At 40.8% G+C, this 23,222-nt stretch overlaps 1 protein-coding gene across 3 annotated transcripts in view; it reads left to right on the top strand.

Annotated features, from left to right (window-relative positions):
- The first annotated feature begins 291 nt into the window (after positions 1–291).
- Positions 292–23,222, top strand: part of ERCC6 (ERCC excision repair 6, chromatin remodeling factor) — a 102,010-nt gene continuing 79,079 nt past the window's right edge. The window contains exons 1-5 of one of the 3 annotated variants that reach the window (XM_007526483.3): positions 292–389; positions 1,866–2,297; positions 6,387–6,507; positions 8,230–8,341; positions 22,277–22,991. In XM_007526483.3, the coding sequence (XP_007526545.1) occupies positions 1,876–2,297; positions 6,387–6,507; positions 8,230–8,341; positions 22,277–22,991 (1,370 nt within the window). In that variant the 5' untranslated portion in view covers positions 292–389; positions 1,866–1,875. Of the gene's footprint in view, positions 425–1,865; positions 2,298–6,386; positions 6,508–8,229; positions 8,342–22,276; positions 22,992–23,222 lie in introns of those variants that run through there. The other 2 variants (XM_060191455.1, XM_060191463.1) reach the window with 2 other exon arrangements.

Genomic DNA, 23,222 nt, shown 5'->3' with positions numbered 1-23,222 from the left:
TCAAGTGCTTCAAGAATAGCGCTTTATTTTTCCTCTCTCTTTATGGAAAGGCATGTTCTATTTTATTTTTTCATCTCTTACTTAAAGAAGTGTCCCATCTAGGGTTGAAAGGTCAGGCCCGCACACTTGTTCGACGTAGAGATGATACATACTGTCAGCTGGTAGAATGGATACACTTACAGCCTTTTCTCAAACCACATGGTCCCGCGGGCGGCGCATGCGCTCCAGGCTCTACCCATGCCAGCCTCGGTCGGACCGGAATTGCTGCAGGGGGCGGCGCTTAGGCGGTGCCAAAGACGCATGCGTGGTGGCGGGTCCTTGTCGGCTTCTATGGCAGCTGGTGGCGGTGACGTCTAAAGTTTCTGTTCCGGCAACCTCGCGGCCCTAGGGTGAGTGTTTGCACTGCTGGGCTGAACGTCAGGCGGTGAGTATCTGCTTCGTTTGGGCTTCCCAGCTGGTTACCGTGCACTAAGCCGTCCTCCCAGGTCGCCGGAAAACCACCTTCTGGGGAGGGGTCCGCCTTCCATGTCTGGGCCACCTGCGGCCGGAAGTGACGTTGTGGGGCGCGCTCACCTAGGCCGGCGGGGCGGGGCTCTGACACCCCCCCCAACTTAAATCACGGGGGTGGGGTGGCGAGCGTGCGTCTGTCTGTCTGCTCCAGCTTTAGTGTCAGCGTCTTGCCTGTAAGGGCCGGCTGTGCCATCTTAGATCCTGATGGAGATTCTGCAGCTGTAGAGCAAACATGGGGTAAATGCGGGTCCAGCACGTTGGATGCAGGGAGGAATGGAAATGCTAAGAAAATGTGGCTTTTCACGAGCTTTCCTTGCTCACTGCGGTGCCTTGCTGCCAGCACTTCACCCTATGGCGCGCCATCACTTTTACTGTTTCTGCAACCCACCTTCCAGACTCTGTGATCCTGTACAAACAAGTTGGGTCGTGCCATCATCGCCTTAGTCTAAAACTCTTTTGAGAGTCAGTCCATTGCTCTGGGTGGAGTCAAATCCCAAACTCTTTGTTTTTGGCCCCTTGCCAATCCCTCCTTTTTTGGTTCTTGCCTCCCCACAAACCCCCCAGTGTTCCTATCCACATCAAATACTTTGGAGAAGACTCCATTGAAATCACTCAAGATTTTCCAGGGGAGCCTTTTTCTCCTTTTCTTTTCAATTTATGAGAGCTGAAAGAGAGACTAGAGCACTACTCAGCTCTGGGTTGTGGTGGTGCTAGGGATTGAACCTGGGGCCTCTGGAGTCCTAGGCATGCAACCTGATGCTCTAACAATGTTGAGTTACCTATATGGCACCAAGAATAACTTTTTATTATTACTATTTCTGTTCTTTTAATTGATTTAATAGTGATCAACAAGACCGTAGGATAAGAGGGGTAAAATTCCACACAATTCCCACCACCAGAGTAGAATAACTTTTTATAGGTGGCTACCCACATAGCCACATTTCTTCTTACTCTTGGTGAATTATTTATTATCAAATTGAAAAAGAAGTTTAGTTTGTGTTCTCTTGAGAGAAATAATACTTGGGAACTTGAATTTATGTAATTGAGGGACTATTGATCTTTTGTTAGAAGTTAGCCTGCTTTAAGATAATAAGCTGCCTGTTATCATGGGTGGGAGGAGCACTAATCTATGTTGGGTGTGGAAATATATCCCTGTAATCTTAAAATCCTGTAAACCACTGTTCAATTTAAAATAAAAAAATTTAAAATACACGTCAATGTGTAAAATACACGCTGGATTCTGAAGTGTTAATATAAAAAGTGAATATTTAATAAGCACTGTCATATTAAAAAGTGATATAAATGCCAATTCTTTATAGCCAAAAGGCTTATTGAAATTTCTTTTTTCCTCTTAGTCTTTAGAGGATGTCAGATGAGAGAGTCTTCCATTCATGTCAAACTCAGGAACAAGACAGCTTACAAGGTCAGTCTGTCAGTGGTCATGTGGAAATGACAGTCAAGCAAGAAAATAATGACCATGCGGAGATGGAGGAAGACCTTCCCTCTTGTTCTTCTGCTAATGTCCCATCCACTTCCATGGAGGGCTGTCCATTGGAACTTCCAAGGAAAGGGCTGTCGCTGCTGCACATCGACAGACATCAGATCCAGGCAGTGGAGCCAAGTGCACAAGCTCTTGAACTTCTGGGGTTGGGAGTGGATGTCTACGACCAGGACGTCTTGGAGCAAGGGGTACTTCAGCAGGTGGACAGTGCGATCCATGAGGCCAGCCGTGTAGCTCAGCTTGCTGATGCAGAGAAAGAGTATCGGTCAGTCTTGGATGACCTCACGTGAGTGCTGTCTTCTTGATTTCAGAGTTTGTTTATATTTGACAGAGAGATTCAGTTAATAGAGAACTGTAATAGTACACAGATTTAGATTCATAGAACTTTGTGGGATGGAGTTAATAAGGGCAGTCCTTAACCTTGTATTTGAACTCTGGCCCTTTCCCTTAGGAACAGTACTGTACATGGTAGTTAGGCTCTTACAATAGCCAGTTATGTATGATGTCTTGGAGTGTTCTTTTTTGTGGGAAAACTATCATCTGCCCTCTTACTTATAAATAAAAGCTGATTTTATTTTAATGAGAGAGAGAAAAAAGACCAGAACACTGCAGCAGCTCACCTGGCTGAGTGCACACATTACCAAGGACCCGGGCTCAAGCTTCCCCAGTCCCCAGTTTTGCAGGGGGAGGCTTCACAAGTGGTAACGTGGTGCTGCAGCTATCCGTTTTTCTCTGTCCCTTTTGAGCCCTCCTTTTCTCTCAATTTCTCTCTGTTCTATCAGATAAGAGAAAAACAATAAATGAATAAAAGAAGAAAGGGCTGCTGGGGCCAGGCAGAAACACACCTCGTTAAATGCTCACATTGCAGGTTCAAACCCTTGGTCCCCACCTACAGGGGGAAAGTTTCATGAGTGATGAAGCAGTGCTGCAGGTGTTTCTCTGTCTCTCTCCCTCTCTATTTCTGCCTCTCCTATCAAATTCTCTCTGTTCCTGTTCAGTAATAAATAAATAAGATCAGAAAAACAGAGGGTGACTCAGTGCCATCTTTTAAGGAAGAAAGGAAGAATGGCTGTTAGGAGTGGTAGATTTGTGGCTTAGAACTTTCTAGCTTGTACACAAATAATATTCAGGAGACATGTACCCTAAGGTCTAATGTGTTCTTTTTGAGATACTAGGAACAAAACTACTCTCTCACATACTTTCTTTCTTATAGTTGCTTTCCCTACCCTTCAACTGAATGTCAGTCTTCTGGCAATATTTTAGATTTTTTTTTTTTTTTAATTTCTAGAAAAAAATAAAAAAGGCTCCTCATTTTTCCTTTCTTCTCTCCTACTTTCCTATAAGGAAAGGTAGAATCCCATGGAAACTCCCTTCTTTTCAGAGAAACACACTTGGGCTCTGTTGAGCATCACACAGTGATGGGGAAGTAGAAGCTCTGGACATGGGCTAGTGTGAGGGGCAGAGGGTGGAGGATTGAGCCCACTCCCTATTGCCTATTTGTCCTTGCCTGGCCAGTGTTCTGGCATTGTCAAGCAAGAAAGAAGGTGAGGACTGGGTCCAGGGATGGTGTAGTCAGATGGGGCAACTGGTGGAGGTCAGAGGAGGGAGGACCTTGGAGCTAGTGACTGTACAGTGGGAGAAGCTGCAGCTACATACACTATATATGTATTATATGTACATACAGGTAACTGTTGATACTTGAAAACCATGTTTTTTTTTTTTGGGGGGGCTCAGGTTTCCTGGATGTTCTTTGGCCTCTTGAGTACAGATATTCTCATATAGCTATATAAACTGATATTCAGGCATAGGAACATTGACTTTTTATAAGAATACACCTTTTGCTTTTGAGCTTGAAATTGTGCCCACTGCTTGCAGAATTGACAAGAAAGTGCTATAGAGTCACAAGGCAAAATGCCACTCGACTGATGATTACCAGCCTGTCAGTAACTTGACTTGGGATTATCAGCCTGTCAGTAACTTGACTTGATAGCATCCTAAGTGTCTTGAAAATTGGGAGCTACAGTCCTATAGTATCTATCTTAGTGGTAGTTCATTGTAAACTGATTTTATTTTCTTCATACTACAAATGTAGTGCTACAGCAAATAAGTCGTCTAGTCAAGAAGAAAAGATTATCATAGATGTCTGGCATATATAAGGAAGTATTTAAGAACATACCTAAAATTTGGACACTTCTCTCATGGGATTTAAAAACCTGAGTTGTTGGGGGTCAGGCGGTAGTGCAGTGGGTTAAGCACACTTGACACCAAGTGCAAGGACTGGCGTAAGGATCCTGGTTTGAGCCCCCAGCTCCGCAACTGCAGATGAATCGATTCACAGGTGGTGAAGCAGGTTTGCAGGTGTCATCTTTCTCTCCCCCTCTCTGTCTTCCCCTCCTCTCTCGATTTCTCTCTGTCCTGTCCAACAACGAACGGCATCATCAACAACAATAATAACCACAACAAGGGTACAACAACAAGGGCAACAAAAGGGGGAAAAATGGCCTCCAGGAGCAGTGGATTCATGGTGCAGGCACTAAGCTCCAGCCATAACCCTGGAGGCAAAAAAAAAAAAATATATATATATATATATATATATGTATTAAAAAATCAAAAAATGTGAGTTGTTGATAATGGGAGAGACTATTTTTGGGACAAGAGATACGTGGGAAATCTATCATCTGCTTACTTACTTATAAATAAAAGCTGATTTTACTTTAAAATTTGTTTTTAATATTTATTTATTTATTGGATAGAGACAGCCAGAAATCAAGAGGGAAGGGGGAGATCGAAGTAGAGAGACAGAGAGACACCTGTAGCCCTGCTTCACCACTTGTGAAGCTTTCCCCCTGCAGGTGGGGACCGGGGGCTCAAACCTGGGTCCTTACGCACTGTAACATGTGCACTCAACCAGGTGCACCACCACCCACCCACCCACCCTTTTTTTTTAAGTTGATTTTATTTTAATGAGAGAGAGAAAAAAGACCAGAACACTGCTGAGCTTTGGATTATGGTGATGCTGAGGACTGAACCTGGGGTTTTCATGTATGCTTTTTTTTTTCTCATATAAAAGGATGATCTATTACACTTTGTTTTAGCACAGTATCTTGTTTAATATAGACACTTAACATGCTGGTAAGATGAATGAATTGATTTACAAATGGGAATAAATTGATTGAAATCAGCCAGATAAAAGAAAAACATGGTGCCAGGTGGTAGTGCACCTGGTTGAATGTACACATTCATGTGTTCAAGGAGCCAGTCCCCACCTGCAGGGGGAAGCGTCATAATTGGTGAAGCAGTGCTGCAAGTGTCTTTCTGTCTCTCTCTCTCTTCATCTCCTCCATTGCTCTCAATTTCTCTTTGTCTCTACGTAATTGCCGGGCTAGCATCAGGTTGTTTCTTCCCGGGCATGTGCTCTCTGGGTTGGAGAGAACGTGACTGGAGCCAACTTGGGCTGCTGCTTACTCAGCGACGGGAGAGAGACCAGGAACTCGTGGCGGAGCGGGAACACAATGTGTCTTTATTGATCAGAGACAACACTTTTACATGTTAGAACTGGAAGTGGCAAGTCAGAAAAGGAAATGGCTAGGAAAGGAGGAGAGAAAAGGAAAGAGTGGGTTAAGGTAGAAACTCCCTTAGCAACTGTTGCGAAGGTTTTAACCGGTGGGATTAATTAATACCTTGTAGGCAGGGCGGTCTCCAGGTAGAAAGAAGATAGATCAAAGGTGGGGATCTTTCAGGCAAAACAATGATTATGGGGAGTCGGGCTGTAGCGCAGCGGGTTAAGCGCAAGTGGCGCAAAGCACAAAGACCGGCATAAGGATCCCGGTTTGAACCCCGGCTCCCCACCTGCAGGGGAGTCGCTTCACAGGTGGTGAAGCAGGTCTGCAGGTGTCTATCTTTCTCTCCTCCTCTCTGTCTTCCCCTCCTCTCTCCATTTCTCTCTGTCCTATCCAACAACGACAACAACAATAATAACTACAACAATAAAACAACAAGGGCAACAAAAGGGAATAAATAAATAAAATAAATATTAAAAAAAACAATGATTATGTAAATAGACCATAGTATCAGCAATGGAGGATGGAGCAGAAGGGAGGGGGGCGGGGGGCGGTGGTGGTGGTGGTGGCTTAAGGCCCGACACCTAATAATGAGTAAAACTTAAAAAAAAAAAGACACTAACAGTCATCTTAAACTTCTAACAGTTCTTCAAGTTCTGTTTGTGACTAAAAAAACAAACGCATTTGCTGTAAGAACTTTTATCTTTTAGTTAATAAGTAAAGGGACATGTTTTTATTAGCATTTCTTTCCTTATATCATCCTATGAAAAATTGTTACCAGGGTGAACAATGGACATTTTCTTTTCCTTTTTCAGGTCATGTACAACATCCTTGAGGCAAATCAATAAAATTATTGAACAGCTTAGTCCTCAGGCTGCCACCAATAAAGCCATCAACAGGAAACTAGATTCTGTAAAACGACAGAAGTATAATAAGGTGATTCCAAATAACATATGAAGTAATGGATTTTTGATAAGTCATCATTTATGCCACTTTAATAGGAAGTGTCCTGAAAAGTATTTATAAGATGTGAAACAGATATATATGAGTAAGTTCCCCTTTTGATGTTGTACTCCGCCTCACTCACGTACGTCTATGGTTGGCCTAGTTTTCACTGTTTTGTTTGTTCAGCTTAGACTCTGGTTTGGCAAGCTGGCCTCTCTCACCATTGTCATCCTGGTCAAGTCTTGCTTGTATTGTTGGTCAACATTTTTTTTTATCTTCCTGTGATCTTTCAGGGTCTTGTGTTCACTAGATTGGCCTTAGGTATTACAGTCATTCCCCAGCCACATTGACTGGGTCTGCACCTAGGGATATAGGACCTAGAGTAGGAAATATCTATGACTTACAACATTGTTAAGAGGCTTGAAGCCTGCTTTAGGTTTTACATGCACTGTATGAAAGTACTGCAGTAGACAGGAGTGACCGGTCGTTTTATTTCTTCATGCTGTCAAACATGATTAGCAGATATTCATGTGCTTGTGAGATATATTGCAGTGTTAGAGAGCTTGTTTCATTTTTTATTTAAACTCTACTTGTAGAGGTATGCGTAGACTCAGTTTTGTCTTTTATTATCTTTTCACTCACTAGTCCATTATCTTCACTATGCCATCTTTTTCACTTGCCTCCAGAATAGTAGCCCAAAGGTCAGAGTTAATGGTTTGTGACAGCACATGAGAGGAGACATGTGGCCTCTTAGGAACATATGAATGAGTGTGCTGAGACTTTACTTACCAGGATCTTTTTATTAGTTGGGTTTCAAGGCGTGTAGAGGAACAAACTTTAGGTACTAGTCTAAAGCAGTGAAATATTTCTGTCTTTCATTAGCAGCTCTTTTATGTTTAGAAATCAACTAATTAGAAAGTAAGGTTGTTGTAAATAAGGCTTTGCTGAAAGATTTTGTTTTAATGTAGTCAACCAGAATCTCAGTTGTGTGCATTATCTGAACTATCTTCTGGCTCAACTTCTTAATATTTAGAATGAAAGAGCATGAGAGAGGGAAAGAGAGAGAACAAAGCATTGGTCCGCCATCTTTGTTCTCCCTACTTGTCTGAGGTGGTGCCAGGTGGAGTCTAGAGCCTCATTTGTGCAAAGTAGGAACTCTGCTTCTCAGCCGCCTCTGTGACTTGCAAAGAAGGGTTTTTTAAGAGACAATGAATTGTAAATTATTATAGCATTATATCTATATTCAGGATTTCTACCTGGCCCTACACTCATTTTGGTGTTTACATTTTATTGATCTTGGGCAGAAGAATCAGGTATCACAGGCCTAATTGATGGGGAGGTCTTAAAAGTGGGTATAGCCAAGCTCGGATGATGTAGAGGGAGACAGGACAAAGAGGAGTCTGGAGTGGGTATGGTAAAATATATGGTATAGCAATATGTATTTTGCTGTCTTCTAAGTTAGTAGAGTCAGTTCAGATGAACTTCAGTACTCTGCACAGAGAAAACTGTGGTGGCCACGTTGATGGGAATGTTTTTAGGTCTACTTTCTGCTCAGAAAGTGATCATTATAAGTTTATGGCATAGTCAGATACAAGATTTCTGTCTGATTTTATCTTGCTCTTAACTGACGTTTTTAAAGTTTGTGATGATACCATTTCTATTTAATAATAAATTGCTTTATTGTTGTTTTTTGTTCATTATTTACCATTTAAGGAACAACAGCTAAAGAAGATCACAGCAAAACAAAAACGTCTGCAGGCAATCCTTGGAGGAGCAGAGGCACACATTGAACTAGATCATGCCAGTCTGGAGGAAGAGGATTCAGGTAAGAATACTGAGGATAGGGAGTCGGGTGGTAGCGCAGCGGGTTAAACCCAGGTGGCGCAAAGCACAAGGACCTGCAAAAGGATCTGGGTTTAAGCCCCCCGGCTCCCCACCTGCAGGGGAGTCACTTCACAGGCGGTGAAGCAGGTCTGCAGGTGTCTATCTTTCTCTCCCCCTTTCTGTCTCCCCTCCTCTCTCCATTTCTCTCTGTCCTATCCAACAACAACAACAGTAACAATAATAACTACAACAATAAAACAACAAGGGCAACAAAAGGGAATAAATAAATAAATAAATAAATATATATATATATTTTTTTATATCCCCAGGAGAGGAATTGCAGGGTCATAGGGTAGGTCCATTTCTAGCCTTCTGAGAGTTCTCCAGACTGTTCTCCACAGAGGTTGGACCAATTTACATACCCACCAGCAGTGCAGGAGGGTTCCTTTGACCCCACACCCTCTCCAGCATTTGCTGCTGTTACCTTTTCTTTTTTTTATTTTTTTTATTTTTATTTAAGAAAGGATTAATTAACAAAACCATAGGGTAGGAGGGGTACAACCCCACACAATTCCCACCGCCCAATCTCCATATCCCACCCCCTCCCCCGATAGCTTTCCCATTCTCTATCCCTCTGGGAGCATGGACCCAGGGTCATTGTGGGTTGCAGAAGGTAGAAGGTCTGGCTTCTGTAATTGCTTCCCCGCTGAACATGGGCATTGACTGGTCGGTCCATACTCCCAGTCTGCCTCTCTCTTTCCCTAGTAGGGTGGGTCTCTGGGGAAGCTGAGCTCCAGGACACATTGGTGGGGTCTTCAATCCAGGGAAGTCTGGCCGGCATCCTGATGACACCTGGAACCTGGTGATGCAAACTCTAGTGTACTTCTGCTTTCTTACTTTGGTGCCATACTCCAAACTCAGTCAATTTCTGCTTTGCGTTTCTACTTCTTTTTTTTTTTTTTTTTTTTTTACATGCATAACATTCCCCAGATTCCCATTTAACAATAAAACCCCCACTATTTCATTCATCATTTTTCATGGACCTGTATTCTCCCCACCCACCCACCCACCCCAGAGTCTTTTACTTTGGTGTAATACTCCAATTCCATTTCAGGTTCGACTTGTGTTTTCTTTTCTAATCTTGTTTTTCAACTTCGGCCTGAGAGTGAGATCATCCCGTATTCATCCTTCTGTTTCTGACTTATTTCACTCAACATGATTTTTTCAAGGTCCATCCAAGATCGGCTGAAAACGGTGAAATCACCATTTTTTACAGCTGAGTAGTATTCCATTGTGTATATATACCACAACTTGCTCAGCCACTCATCTGTTGTTGGACACCTGGGTTGCTTCCAGGTTTTGGCTATTACAAATTGTGCTGCCAAGAACATATGTGTACACAGATCTTTTTGGATGGCTGTTTTGGGTTCCTTAGGATATATCCCCAGGAGGGGAATTGCAGGGTCATAGGGTAGGTCCATTTCTAGCCTTCTGAGAGTTCTCCAAACTGTTCTCCACAGAGGTTGGACCAATTGACATTCCCACCAGCAGTGCAGGAGGGTTCCTTTGACCCCACACCCTCTCCAGCATTTGCTGCTGTTACCTTTTCTTTTTTTTTTTTTTTTTTTATTTTTATTTAAGAAAGGATTAATTAACAAAACCATAGGGTAGGAGGGGTACAACCCCACACAATTCTCACCGCCCAATCTCCATATCCCACCCCCTCCCCCGATAGCTTTCCCATTCTCTATCCCTCTGGGAGCATGGACCCAGGGTCATTGTGGGTTGCAGAAGGTAGAAGGTCTGGCTTCTGTAATTGCTTCCCCGCTGAACATGGGCATTGACTGGTCGGTCCATACTCCCAGTCTGCCTCTCTCTTTCCCTAGTAGGGTGGGTCTCTGGGGAAGCTGAGCTCCAGGACACATTGGTGGGGTCTTCAATCCAGGGAAGTCTGGCCGGCATCCTGATGACACCTGGAACCTGGTGATGCAAACTCTAGTGTACTTCTGCTTTCTTACTTTGGTGCCATACTCCAAACTCAGTCAATTTCTGCTTTGCGTTTCTACTTCTTTTTTTTTTTTTTTTTTTTACATGCATAACATTCCCCAGATTCCCATTTAACAATAAAACCCCCACTATTTCATTCATCATTTTTCATGGACCTGTATTCTCCCCACCCACCCACCCACCCCAGAGTCTTTTACTTTGGTGTAATACTCCAATTCCATTTCAGGTTCGACTTGTGTTTTCTTTTCTAATCTTGTTTTTCAACTTCGGCCTGAGAGTGAGATCATCCCGTATTCATCCTTCTGTTTCTGACTTATTTCACTCAACATGATTTTTTCAAGGTCCATCCAAGATCGGCTGAAAACGGTGAAATCACCATTTTTTACAGCTGAGTAGTATTCCATTGTGTATATATACCACAACTTGCTCAGCCACTCATCTGTTGTTGGACACCTGGGTTGCTTCCAGGTTTTGGCTATTACAAATTGTGCTGCCAAGAACATATGTGTACACAGATCTTTTTGGATGGCTGTTTTGGGTTCCTTAGGATATATCCCCAGGAGGGGAATTGCAGGGTCATAGGGTAGGTCCATTTCTAGCCTTCTGAGAGTTCTCCAAACTGTTCTCCACAGAGGTTGGACCAATTGACATTCCCACCAGCAGTGCAGGAGGGTTCCTTTGACCCCACACCCTCTCCAGCATTTGCTGCTGTTACCTTTTCTGATGTGTGACATTCTCACAGGAGTGAAGTGATATCTCATTGTTGTCTTGATTTGCATTTCTCTGACAATCAGAGACTTGGAGCATTTTTTCATGTGTTTCTCGGCCTTTTGGATCTCTTCTGTGGTGAATATTCTGTCCAAGTCCTCCCCCCATTTTTGGATGGGGTTTTTTGTTGTCTTGTTGTTGAGTCTGGCAAGCTCTTTATATATGTTGGTTATTAAACTCTTATCTGATGTATGGCATGTAAAGATCTTCTCCCATTCTGTGAGGGGTCTCTTGATTTGGATAGTGGTTTCGTTTGCTGTGAAGAAGCTTTTTAATTTGATGTAGTCCCATAGGTTTATACTTGCCTTAGTCTTCCTTGTAATTGGATTCGTTTCACTGAAAATGTCTTTAAAATGTATGCGGAAAAGAGCTCTGCCAATATTTTCCTCTAAGTATCTGATAGTTTCTGGTCTAACATCCAAGTCCTTGATCCACTTGGAATTTACTTTTGTATTTGGTGAAATACAGTGATTCAGTTTCATTCTTCTGCATGTTTCAACCCATTGTTTCCAACACCATTTGTTGAAGAGACTCTGCTTCCCCCATATAATAGTCTGGGCCCCTTTGTCAAAGATTAGATGTCCATACGTGTGGGGCCTCATTTCTGGGCTCTCAATTCTATTCCACTGGTCAGTGTGTCTGTTCATGTTCCAGTACCAAGCAGTTTTGATGACAATGGCCCTATAATACAGTTTGAGATCTGGCAGTGTGATGCCTCCGGTTCTGTTCTTTTTTCTCAAGATCGTTTTGGCAATTCTAGGTCTTTTCTGGTTCCAGATAAACATTTGTAGCATTTGTTCTATTCTCCTAAAAAATGTGCTTGGGATCTTGATGGGGATAGCATTAAATTTGTAGATGGCTCTGGGTAATATATTCATTTTGATGATGTTAATTCTTCCAACCCATGAACATGGAATATCTTTCCACTTCTTTGTGTCTTTTTCAATTTCTTTGAGTAGTGACTCATAATTTTCAGTATACAAGTCTTTCACTTCTTTGGTTAGGTTTATTCCTAGATATTTTATAGTTTTTGTTGCTATAGAAAAAGGAACTGATTTCTGGATTTCAATTTCTTCTAACTTAGTGTTTGCATAGAGGAATGCCACTGACTTTTGAATGTTAATTTTATAGCCTGACACATTACTGTATTGCCTGATGATTTCCAAAAGCTTCTTGCTGGATTCCTTAGGTTTTTCCATGTATACTATCATGTCATCTGCAAATAAGGAGAGTTTGACTTCTTCTCTTCCAATCTGTATGCCTTTAATTCCTTGCTCCTGCCTGATTGCTATGGCAAGAACTTCCAACACTATGTTGAATAGTAATGGTGATAGTGGGCAGCCCTGTCTAGTACCTGATCTGAGGGGAAATGCTTCCAGTTTTTCACCATTGAGTATGATGTTGGCTGTAGGTTTGCTATATATAGATTCCACTATCTTCAGGAATTTTCCATCTATTCCTATTTTTTGTAGTGTTTTGATCATAAAGGGATGTTGTATTTTGTCAAAGGCTTTCTCTGCATCTATTGATATGACCATGTGGTTTTTGGTCTTGCTTTTGTTGATGTGGTGGATCACATTGATTGACTTACGTATATTAAACCAACCTTGCATGCCTGGGATAAACCCCACTTGGTCATGATGAACAATTTTTTTGATATACTGCTGTATCCGGTTGGCTAGAATTTTGTTCAATATTTTCGCATCTATGTTCATCAGAGATATTGGTCTGTAGTTTTCTTTTTTGGTTGTGTCCCTGTCTGCTTTTGGTATCAGGGTGATGTTGGCTTCATAGAAGCTGGCAGGGAGTATTCCAGTGTCTTCAATCTTCTGGAAGACTTTTAAAAGTAGAGGTATTAGTTCTTCTTTGGAAGTTTTGTAGAATTCATTTGTAAAACCATCTGGTCCAGGACTTTTATTTTTGGGAAGATTTTTGATAACTGTTTCAATTTCATTAGCTGTGATGGGCCTGTTCATGTTATCCACTTCCTCTTTACTTAGTTTTGGAAGTTGGTAGGTATCTAGGAAATCATTCATTTCTTCCAGGTTCTCTAGCTTGGTGGCATATAGTTGTTCATAGTAGCCTCGCATGATATGTTGAATTTCTGCAGTGTCTGTTGTGATTTCTCCTCTTTCATTTACTATCCGATTTATTTGGGTCTTCTCCCTTTTTTGTTTTGTGAGTCTGGCTAAAGGTTTGTCGATTTTGTTTACTCTTTCGAAGAACCAACATTTACTTTCATTGATCTTTTGTATGGTTTTCCTATTCTCAATGTTATTTATTTCTGCCCTAACTTTAGTAATTTCTGTCCTTCTGGTTGCTTTAGGATTCCTTTGTTGTTCTTCTTCTAGGTCTTTGAGATGTGCAATCAGGCGGTTTATTTGTGCCTTTTCTTGTTTCCTAATGTGTGCTTGTATAGCTATGAACTTCCCTCTTAGGACTGCTTTAGCTGTGTCCCAAATATTTTGATAGCTTGTGTCTTCATTTTCATTGAACTCTTGAAACATTTTGATTTCTTCCTTGATTTCCTCTTTGACCCAGAAGTTGTTAAGAAGTGTACTGTTGAGCTTCCACATTTTGGCACTGTTACTAATCTTTTGTTGATTGTTAAATGTTAGTTTAATTCCACTGTGGTCTGAGAAGATGCTTGGGATGATTTCAGTGCTCTTGAATAGGCTGATGCTGTCTTTGTGGCCTAACGTATGGTCTATCCTTGAGAATGATCCATGTGGATTTGAGTAAAATGTGTATTCCAGTTTCTTGGGATGAATGACTCTGAAAATGTCCAATAGTTCTAGTTTATCTATCTCTTCATTTAGCTCCCTTATGTCTTTACTGATTTTCTGCCTGGATGATCTGTCAAGTTGAGATAGTGGGGTGTTGAAGTCCCCTACTATGATTGTGTTACTGTTAATATATTGTTGTAGCTCTTTCAGTAGAAGTTTGATGTATTTAGATGGCTTCTCATTGGGTGCATAGATATTAATAATTGTTAAGTCCTCTTGATTGACTGATCCTCTGAGCATTAAGTAGTGTCCATTCCTATCTTTTTTAATCTTATCTATTTTAAAGTCTATCATGTCAGATATGAGAATAGCTGTTCCTGCCCTTTTTTGTGGGCCATTGGCTTGAATGATAGTTTTCCATCCTTTCACTTTAAGTCTGTGTTTGTCTTGTTGCGTTAGGTGAGTTTCCTGTAGACAACATATTGTTGGGTTGTGTTTTCTGATCCATCTTCCTACTCTGTGTCTTTTAATAGGTGAATTCAGGCCATTCACATTTATTGATATCAAAGATTGAAGATATTTTAACGCCATTCTTGTAGAGTTTTAGAGTGTTTTGATATATGTCTTATTTGTGGTGGTCTGACTGTTTATAGGAGACCTTTCAGAACTTCTTTCAGGGCAGGCTTGGTGATGGTTGCTTCCTTCAACTGTTGCTTGTCTGAGAAGGTTTTGATGCTTCCATCTAGTCTGAATGACAATCTAGCAGGATATAGTATTCTTGGCTGAAAGCCTTTCTCATTGAGCACTCGATAGATATCTTGCCATTCTCTTCTGGCCTGTAGTGTTTGTATGGAGAAGTCTGCTGCTAATCTTATGGGTTTTCCTTTGTAGGTGACTTTTTGTTTTTCTCTTGCAGCCTTGAGGATCCTTTCTTTATCCTTATTCCTTTCCAATCTAAGTATGACATGTCTTGGTGTCTTTAGGTCTGGGTTAATTCTGTTTGGGACCCTCTGGGCTTCTTGAATCTTTATGTCTTTGGTGTTGTCTAGACTAGAGAAATTTTCAGCTATTATGGCCTGGAGAACGCTTTCTTCCTCCCCTTCTCTTTCTTCCTCTGGTAAGCCAATAATGCGTATATTGTTTCTTTTGAAGTCATCCCATAGGACTCTGTTGTTGTTTTCAGCATCTCTTAATCTCTTTTTGAGATCTCTTACTTCTTTTTTAGTTGTCTCTAATTCATCCTCAATCTTGCTAATTCTGTCTTCAGCCTCATTGATTCTATTCTCTCTGCCCTCTACTGCTTTCTGGAGTTCATCTATTTTGTTGCCCTGCTCTGATACTGTTTTAGCTTGTTCAGCTAGTTGCCTTCTTAGCTCAGAGATTTCAGCTTTCAGCTCTCTAATAACCATGAGATAATTAGAATTTTCTTCCATATTCTCATTTGTTGTTCCTGCATTTCTGATTACAATTTTTTCAAATTCTTTACTCACTCCTGTTATTATTTCCTTAGCTAATGTTTGGATGTTGAACTCGTTGTTTTGTGCTTCACCCTCTGGAGGACTTTTAGCTGGACTCTTGTCCTGGTTCGAGTCTCCAATATTTTTTCTTGTTGTTTTAACCATTTTAAATAAGTTAACAGTTTTTTCAATCCCTGAGTTGGAGTTCAGTGGTGTAAAAGCCTTTTTTTTTTTCCCTTGTAGGCTATGGGAGCCTGAGGGCTTTTAAACTATCAATAGGCTTCTTAGCTTAATCACTGACTCCTGACCAAGAGATAAAGCAGGGTGTGGCAGAGATAATCCAGTGGTTATGCAAAGAGACTTTCACAGCCCCTCAGCTATGCCACCGAGGTATAGGTCTTCTGAGTTTCCCGGTTAGATCTCTGTACCCTGGTGTCCCTCCCTGTTGCTGCTCCAGATTCTGAGGGTAGTAGCAGTGGAGACTCAGAGTTGCACTTGGTGAGTCTCTGGGGAGTCCTTTCCTCCCTTCAGCTGTCCCCTTGTTGGTGGAGCAGACTGAAGGTGGTGTCTCCACTGACAAACTGTCGAACTGTTAGCAGTCACTTAATCTCTCCTTAGGCCCCTCTCTCCTCTCTGTCACCAGCCATGCGTGTTTGTACTCACGGGTGATTTACTGGGTTTCTGTGGTCATTCTAGTCCTGTCTTGTTTCGGTCCGGGTGGTCTCCTTTGGTATTCCTAGTTGATCCGGGAGAGGAGAGGAGAGGAGAGGAGAGAAAGCAATCTGCTGCTCGTAGCTCCGCCTCCGGAAGTCGAATCTAAATAAATATTTTTTAAAAAGAATACTGAGGATAGTGATGGGTGTGTGTGTGTATGGGGGTTGGGGGTATGGGGAGATAACTGCTGACTATAGGCATCAAACATGAAGAAAAGACTTTTTTAAATTTAAGAATATGCTTTTATAGGTCAGGGAGATAGCATAGTGGTTCTTTTACAAAAAGGCTTTCATGCTTGAGGCTCTGAGGTCGCAGCTTTAATCTCTGAGTTAAAGCTGAGCAGTGTTCTCATAACAAAATAAATAGGGAGTTGGGCGGTAGTGCAGTGGGCTAAGCGCACGTGGCACAAAGTGCAAGGACTGGCAGAAGGATCCTGGTTTGAGCCCCGGCTCCCCACCTGCAGGGGAGTCACTTCACAGATGGTGAAGCAGGTCTGCAGGTGTCTTATCTTTCTCTCCCCTCTCTCTCTTCCCCTCCTCTCTGAAATGTCTCTCTGTCCTATCCAGCAACAATGACATGAATAACAACAACAATAAAAAAAGGCAACAAAAAGAAAAATAAATATTAAAAAAATAAATAAAAATAAGTGTATATATGTATATGAATGTGCGTGTATGTATCTTCTTTATTTTTTCAGAGATAAAGAGGAAAGCGAACCAGAGTACCACCAAGGCACATGAGATGCCAGTTCACTGTGTTACCACCCCCAGCCGCAGCCCCCACAGTTTTTATGATTTCACCACTCTTAGGCTGCTTTGCTTAAATTTTATTTCATTAGTGATTTAATAATGATTTACAAGGTCACAAAAATAATAAGGGTATAATTCCATACCACTCCTGCCACCAAAGCTTTGTATCCTCTCACCCCCACTCCTCTCCAGTGGTAAACACCATAGTTCTCCTAAGATCATAGATAAGTGTGTGTGTGTGTGTGTGTGTGTGTGTGTGTGTGTGTGTGTATGTATATAATTGCCCATTTTTATTCACGTCTACAGTCCTGCCTTCACTTCTTTTCTAAGATAGACCTACATCTATTAAAACTGCTGAGTATCTTTCTATTTTTCCCTCTTCCCTCGCAGATAAGAAATAGCTCTTGACATCCTCAGGTGTTCTCAAGATTCTCTTCTCTCTCAGTGATGGGAATTTCCTGGTTACTGATGTTCTGAATTTCAGTGGTCATCTTCCCCTAACATTTACCCCTCTGCAAGTATGGACCAAAATTCTTTTTTTTTTTTTTTAAATATAAAATGTTTTTAATTGTTTTTGAAAACATTTAAAAAACAATTTTTGAGCACTTTCAATAAAAAAGAGAACTGAAATGCTACTGCAGTATTCAACTACTGTAGTTCCAGCAGGTACACAGACAACAAAACAGTGGGGAAATCTGACTTTTTTGTACTAAATGAAAACATGAAAGAGGGCTTGTTTTTGTCATTATGATGGAGTAAAGCACAGTATAGTACAAGACTGTTAAATGAATCTCAGAGGCACTGCACACATACACACACACACACACACACACACACACACACACCTTCTTTTCAGTTCAAAAGTCAGTGCGTATTGCAATTATATGCAAAGTTATTATTTTGTTTTGGCTGTATTGAAACTGGTTCCATGCTGAACAGACAGGCATAGTTATCCACAGGTTATTTACTGGGACTTTCTTTTTTCTTTTTTCTTTTTTTTAATGTTTGCTCCTTTTGCTTAGTGTTGAATATGTTTCTTTACTCAGACTGTTCTCATTGTTTTGGTGTTTACCACATCTTTGCTTGATGTTTATCATGATAGGACTTCCTGAAGTAAATAACTTTGCATATAATGGACCAAGATTCTTTTGGTGGTACAGAAGGAAGGGGTTTTGGTGCCTGTAATTGCTTCTCTGCTAGGCATGGACATTGGCTGGTTGATCCATACCCCCAGATTATCTCTCTTTCCTCAGGCTGCTATTTCATTTGGGTAGGGTAGAGAGAAACACACGGCACCTGAGCTTCCTAGTGTACCATGGCACTCCATGAGGTGTGGGATTAAACCTGGACTTGGCCTGCTTTGCCTGGTGAACTATTCGTTTGGTCCAATATTATGTCTAATAAGTTCAAAATCTCAGCACTGTTGGTTAGTTAATTTCATAAAGAAAGTTAAGTGATCCAGGAGGTGGCACAGTGCATAAAACACTAGACTCTCAAGCATGAGGTTCTAAGTTTGATCCCCAGCAGCACATGTACCAGTCTCTGACCATGCTTGTGTTTCTTTACTTTCCCAAGTTTTTTTTTTTATTTTTTTTTTAACTTTTGAGAATAGCAAAGGGAAGCTAACCTCCATTTCTCTGCTCAGATGACTCCCTGAGATTCTCTTTCCCCTGATCTTCACATTTCATAAATTGTTATGAGAATTAAGAGTCCTTTCTTACAAGTAGATGGACAAGAATAAATTAAAAGCAAAACCTAAAGTTGCAACTCTTGGCTCTACTTTTCTCATCTAACATGAGATGAGGTACTTGTTGCCTTTTATTCAACATTGTACTGAATAGTAGATTAATGGAATAAAAGAAATGTAAATGTATGAATTAAAAGAAGAAATAGAAGTATCATTATTCAGAGTGTATGATTATGTAGAAAATCCAAAAGAATCGATAGATAATCTATTGTAATTACATTTTGATTTAACAATATTATTGAATACAAGGTCAATATACAAGTCAGTCATTTTTATATATAGACTAAAACAATTAAATTTACCAGTGATGCCATTTAAAATCAAGTATGTGGAAATAAACTTATATAGCTTTCGAGTGGGAGTAGATTTCATAATGGTTATGCAGAGAGACTTTCATGCTTCAGGATCCAGAGTCTCAGGTTCAATTCTCCACACCACCGTAAATCAGGGCTGAGCAGTGCTCTGGTAAATAACAATAATAATAATAAATTAATTAATTATAGCTTTCTGTAATACTTTTTACATTAAGAGTTATAAAATGCCATTGAAATATTAAAGATAACAGACAATGAGGATATAGACCATGGTTGTGGATCAGAAGACACGAAATTATAATACTAGTTTTTTCTATTTATAGTTTCAACACCAGTATAAATTTTAGAGTACGTTAAAGGCAGTGGTATAGGTTGGAAAGTGTAAGGTGAGGACACTAACAAACAGATACCTTTTCTTTTTATTTTATTTATTTTTTCCCTTTTTGTTGCCCTTGTTTTATTGTTGTAGTAATTATTTTTATGTTGTTATTGATGTCGTTGTTGTGGATAGGACAGAGAGAAATGGAGAGAGGAGGGGAAGACATAGAGGAGGAGAGAAAGATAGACACCTGCAGATCTGCTTCACTGCCTGTGAAGCGACTCCCCCTGCAGGTGGGGAGCCGGGGGCTCGAACCGGGATCTTTATATCGGTCCTTGCGCTTTGCACCACGTGCGCATAACCTGCCGCGCTACCGCCTAGCTCCTACCTTTTCTTTTTTTATAAAAATATATTGGGTCTGGATTGCCAAGATAGCTCACTTGGGAGGGTGCCTGCTCTGTCATGTGGAGAACTCAGATTTAAGCCTTACCTTCACTGCATTGGAGCAGGTTTGGTGCTGTGGTATCTTTCCCTCTGTTTCTTTGTCTCTATCTTTCTATCTGCTTTTGGGTCCAAAGCTCAGTCACTGCACCACCTCTCATGCCTCTGTCTTTCTGTCTGAAAAAGTCTTTCTGGAGTGGTCAATTCCTGGAAATGAAAACAAAACAAAGCAAAACAAAACTAAAATGTAGTGGGCTGAGAATAGCCAAAGGAGTTTTGAAGAACAAAATATCAGGACCCAGGGTTATATTGTTACAAGGGCAGAAATATAAGCCAAGGGGTGGAATGGAGAGTCCAGGAAACAGACCCACCAATATATACTCAGATTTAGAAAATGTTTACATGAAGCTCAAAGCCAGGTATAACTTACCTATGGTGTTAATAAGTCAGTTATTGTTTTGGAGTAGTATTGTGAAGGGATCCACTGGGGTGCTAGTAATTTTTTATTTTGATCTGGCTTTTGTGTGTGGCTATGTTTTGCTTGGAGAACTCATTGAAATAAAACAAACAAACAAACAAAACCTGGTAAAACGTTTTAGGATACAAATGCCTTCCCGCTAAGCCTTATTTCTTTTGTATTTTCAACTATAAATAATTTTTCCAGAAGTTAATTTCTACTAGTTAATAATGGATGATTTTTGAGTGGCATTATAGTATGGCATAACTTCAGAATTTACTTCATCTCTTCAGGCAGGTAACACCACATGCCTAATTTAGTGTTGTCCAGTAGACCTTCTTGCTATAATGAAAGTGTTCACTGTGTTGTCTATTACAGGTTTTTCCCATTATCTGAAAGTAGACTGTTCCTATTTTTTAACTGGATAGATTATTTTGGGGGTTTGGGAATGTTGTTAACATTAATTTACGTGGAATAATTTTTATTGTTTCCAAACCCCCAAAATAACCTACTAAATTATATCAAATGGGAATGCTCTACTTTGGATATTGGGGGAAAACCTGTATGGTAACCATTAGTCACATGTGATTAGTTTAAGACTGAAATGTGGTAGGTGGACCTGAGGAACTGAATTTCCAGCCTAAATTTAAATAGCTCTAGTTGACTGACTAGTATAGCCACATGATGACTCTTTTTTGGGTAAGAGCAGAGCATTTATACTTTAGGTATATATCCTGATTTAAAAAAAAATATTGAAAAGTAATTGATATATAACTTAATTTCACATAGACAGCAGAATGCTTTGTATATAATAGGAGGTGATTGCCATTCTAAATATAGTTAGCATCTATTATCAACCACAGTTAGAAGTCTTTTTCTTTTTTTGACACCAGGGTTATTAGTGGGACTTGGTGCCTGCTCCTGGCAACCATTTTTCCTCTCTGCTCTTTTTATTTGCTAGGACAGAAAGAAATTGAGAGGTGGAGAGGGGAGAGAGAGGGAGAGAGAAAAAGAGACACCTGCAAGGACTGCTTCACCTTTTGTGAAGCTTCCCGCTTGCAGATGGGGATCTGGTAACATGTGCACTCAATTGGGTGCACAACCACTTGGCCCTCTGTAATTTATTTCTTTGAGACATTTTAAGATTGCTCTCAACTCCTATATAGTGTTGTTAACTATTGTCATTAATGCTGCACATTACATCCCCAGGACTTACTTTATAATTAGGTGTCTGTACCTTTTGACCACCTTCTGCTTCTGCACAATGACCACCCCTAGCCTTTTGCAACCACTTGCCTGTATTTGTGCAGATTGTCTATTTTCAGTTATTACTGTTTCTTTTTTTTAATTATTTTTATTTATTTCCTTTTGTTGCCCTTGTCTAATTGTTGTAGTTATTGATGTCGTTGGATAGGACAGAGAAATGGAGAGAGGAGGTAAAGACAGAGGGGGAGGGAGAGAAAGATAGACACCTACAGACTTGCTTCACCACTTGTGAAGCGACTCCCCTGCAGGTGGGGAGCTGGGGGGGCTTGAACCGGGATCCTTACAGGTCCTTGTGCTTCGAGCCATGTGCACTTAACCCGCTGCTTTACTACCCGACTCCTAGTTATTACTGTTTCTTAAATTTAATGCCATGTGAATACTGGTATTAGCAATGACATGGAAACTTGGGAGATTCTTTCCTCATAGGTTTATCTTTAACTCTTTAAACACAGCTTGGGGCCAGGCTGTGGTGCACCTGGTTAAGCACACACACAACCGTGCACAAAACCTGGGTTCAAGCTCCTGGTCCCCACCTGCAGGGGACAACTTCTCGAGTGGTAGAGTTGCAGGTGTCTCTGTTCTCTCTCCCTCTCTATCTCGCCCTTCCCTCTCAACTTCTCTCTGTCTTTATCCAATAATAAATAAATTAAATTTTAAAAAAGAAACAGCTAAATTTACTGTCTTACATGACATGAATAGGCCTGTTTGGGGGGGTGCATAGGGAGTACATTTATAGTGAAATATTTTGGGAAAAGTTATTGAAAAATCACCTTTTCTTAACAGGAATAATTAAATTTGGCCTGATGAATGTTGTTAAATTTTTTTCTCTATTCATCTATGATAAGCTTTAATGTGTCTGATTTTTTTTTTTCATGAGTTACACGTGTCTACTATTTCTTGAATAAGTGACTATTCCCATTGTACTCCTGGGAAGTTTTACTGTGTTCCCAATGCATTGACCTCTCTTTCAGAGCCAGGACCATCCTGTCTTGGCAGCATGCTCATGCCTGTGCAGGAGACTGCTTGGGAGGAGCTTATTCGCACTGGCCAGATGACACCATTTGGTACCCAGATCCCTCAGAAACAGGAGAAAAAGCCGAGGAAACTAATGCTCAATGAAGCATCAGACTTTGAAAAGTATTTGGCAGATCAAGCAAAACTGTCTTTTGAAAGGAAGAAGCAAGCTTCTACTAAAAAAGCAACTAGGAAAGCTCCAACTTCGGTGACTTCTAAGCAGAGTTCAACACCCAGTGAAAACAAACCAAATAAGAAAAGTCAAGTTTTGTCAAGGACAGATAAGCGCTTGAAAAAGCACATGAAGAAACTCCAGAAGAGGGCTCTTCAGTTCCAGGGGAAAGTGGGATTGGTAAAGAGAAAGAAATCATTAGAGTCTGATGTGAGGCCAAAGACAAAGGGAGACTCTGAGGATGAGGAGTCCGAGTACTTACCTTCAGAGGTAGAACAGGAAGAGGCTGAAGGTGCAGAGCTGTCAGGAGAAGACACAGATTGTGAGCTGAGGCCTGTGCTCAAACACCGACAGAAGAAAGTCATCAAGCAAGAGGTTGATGACGACTTCTTACCAAGTTCTGGGGAAGAAACTGAAGCTGAAACTGCAACTGGAGGACGTCGAAAAGCAGTGAGATGCCGAGATGATGGAGATGAAGATTATTATAAGCAGAGGTTAAGGTCAGTTTGCAAAGATGGTAAGCAGATTGTACTTTATCTTGGGCAGTCGGTTTACTTTTAAATAAGAGTCCAAGGAGGTGTTTTAGTGGGCAGAGTGTATGCTTTCAAGCCTGAAGCCCCAGCAGATTCTATCCTGGCTCAATAATCTGGCATTGTATACTGCCTGAGTGGTGCTCTGATCTCTCTATTTATCATTAAATAAATAAGTAATTAAAATATTTTAACTTAATT

Source organism: Erinaceus europaeus, chromosome 1, assembly GCF_950295315.1.
Source record: "Erinaceus europaeus chromosome 1, mEriEur2.1, whole genome shotgun sequence".
NCBI lineage: Eukaryota > Metazoa > Chordata > Mammalia > Eulipotyphla > Erinaceidae > Erinaceus > Erinaceus europaeus.
This window is presented reverse-complemented; position numbering and strand designations above follow the sequence as displayed.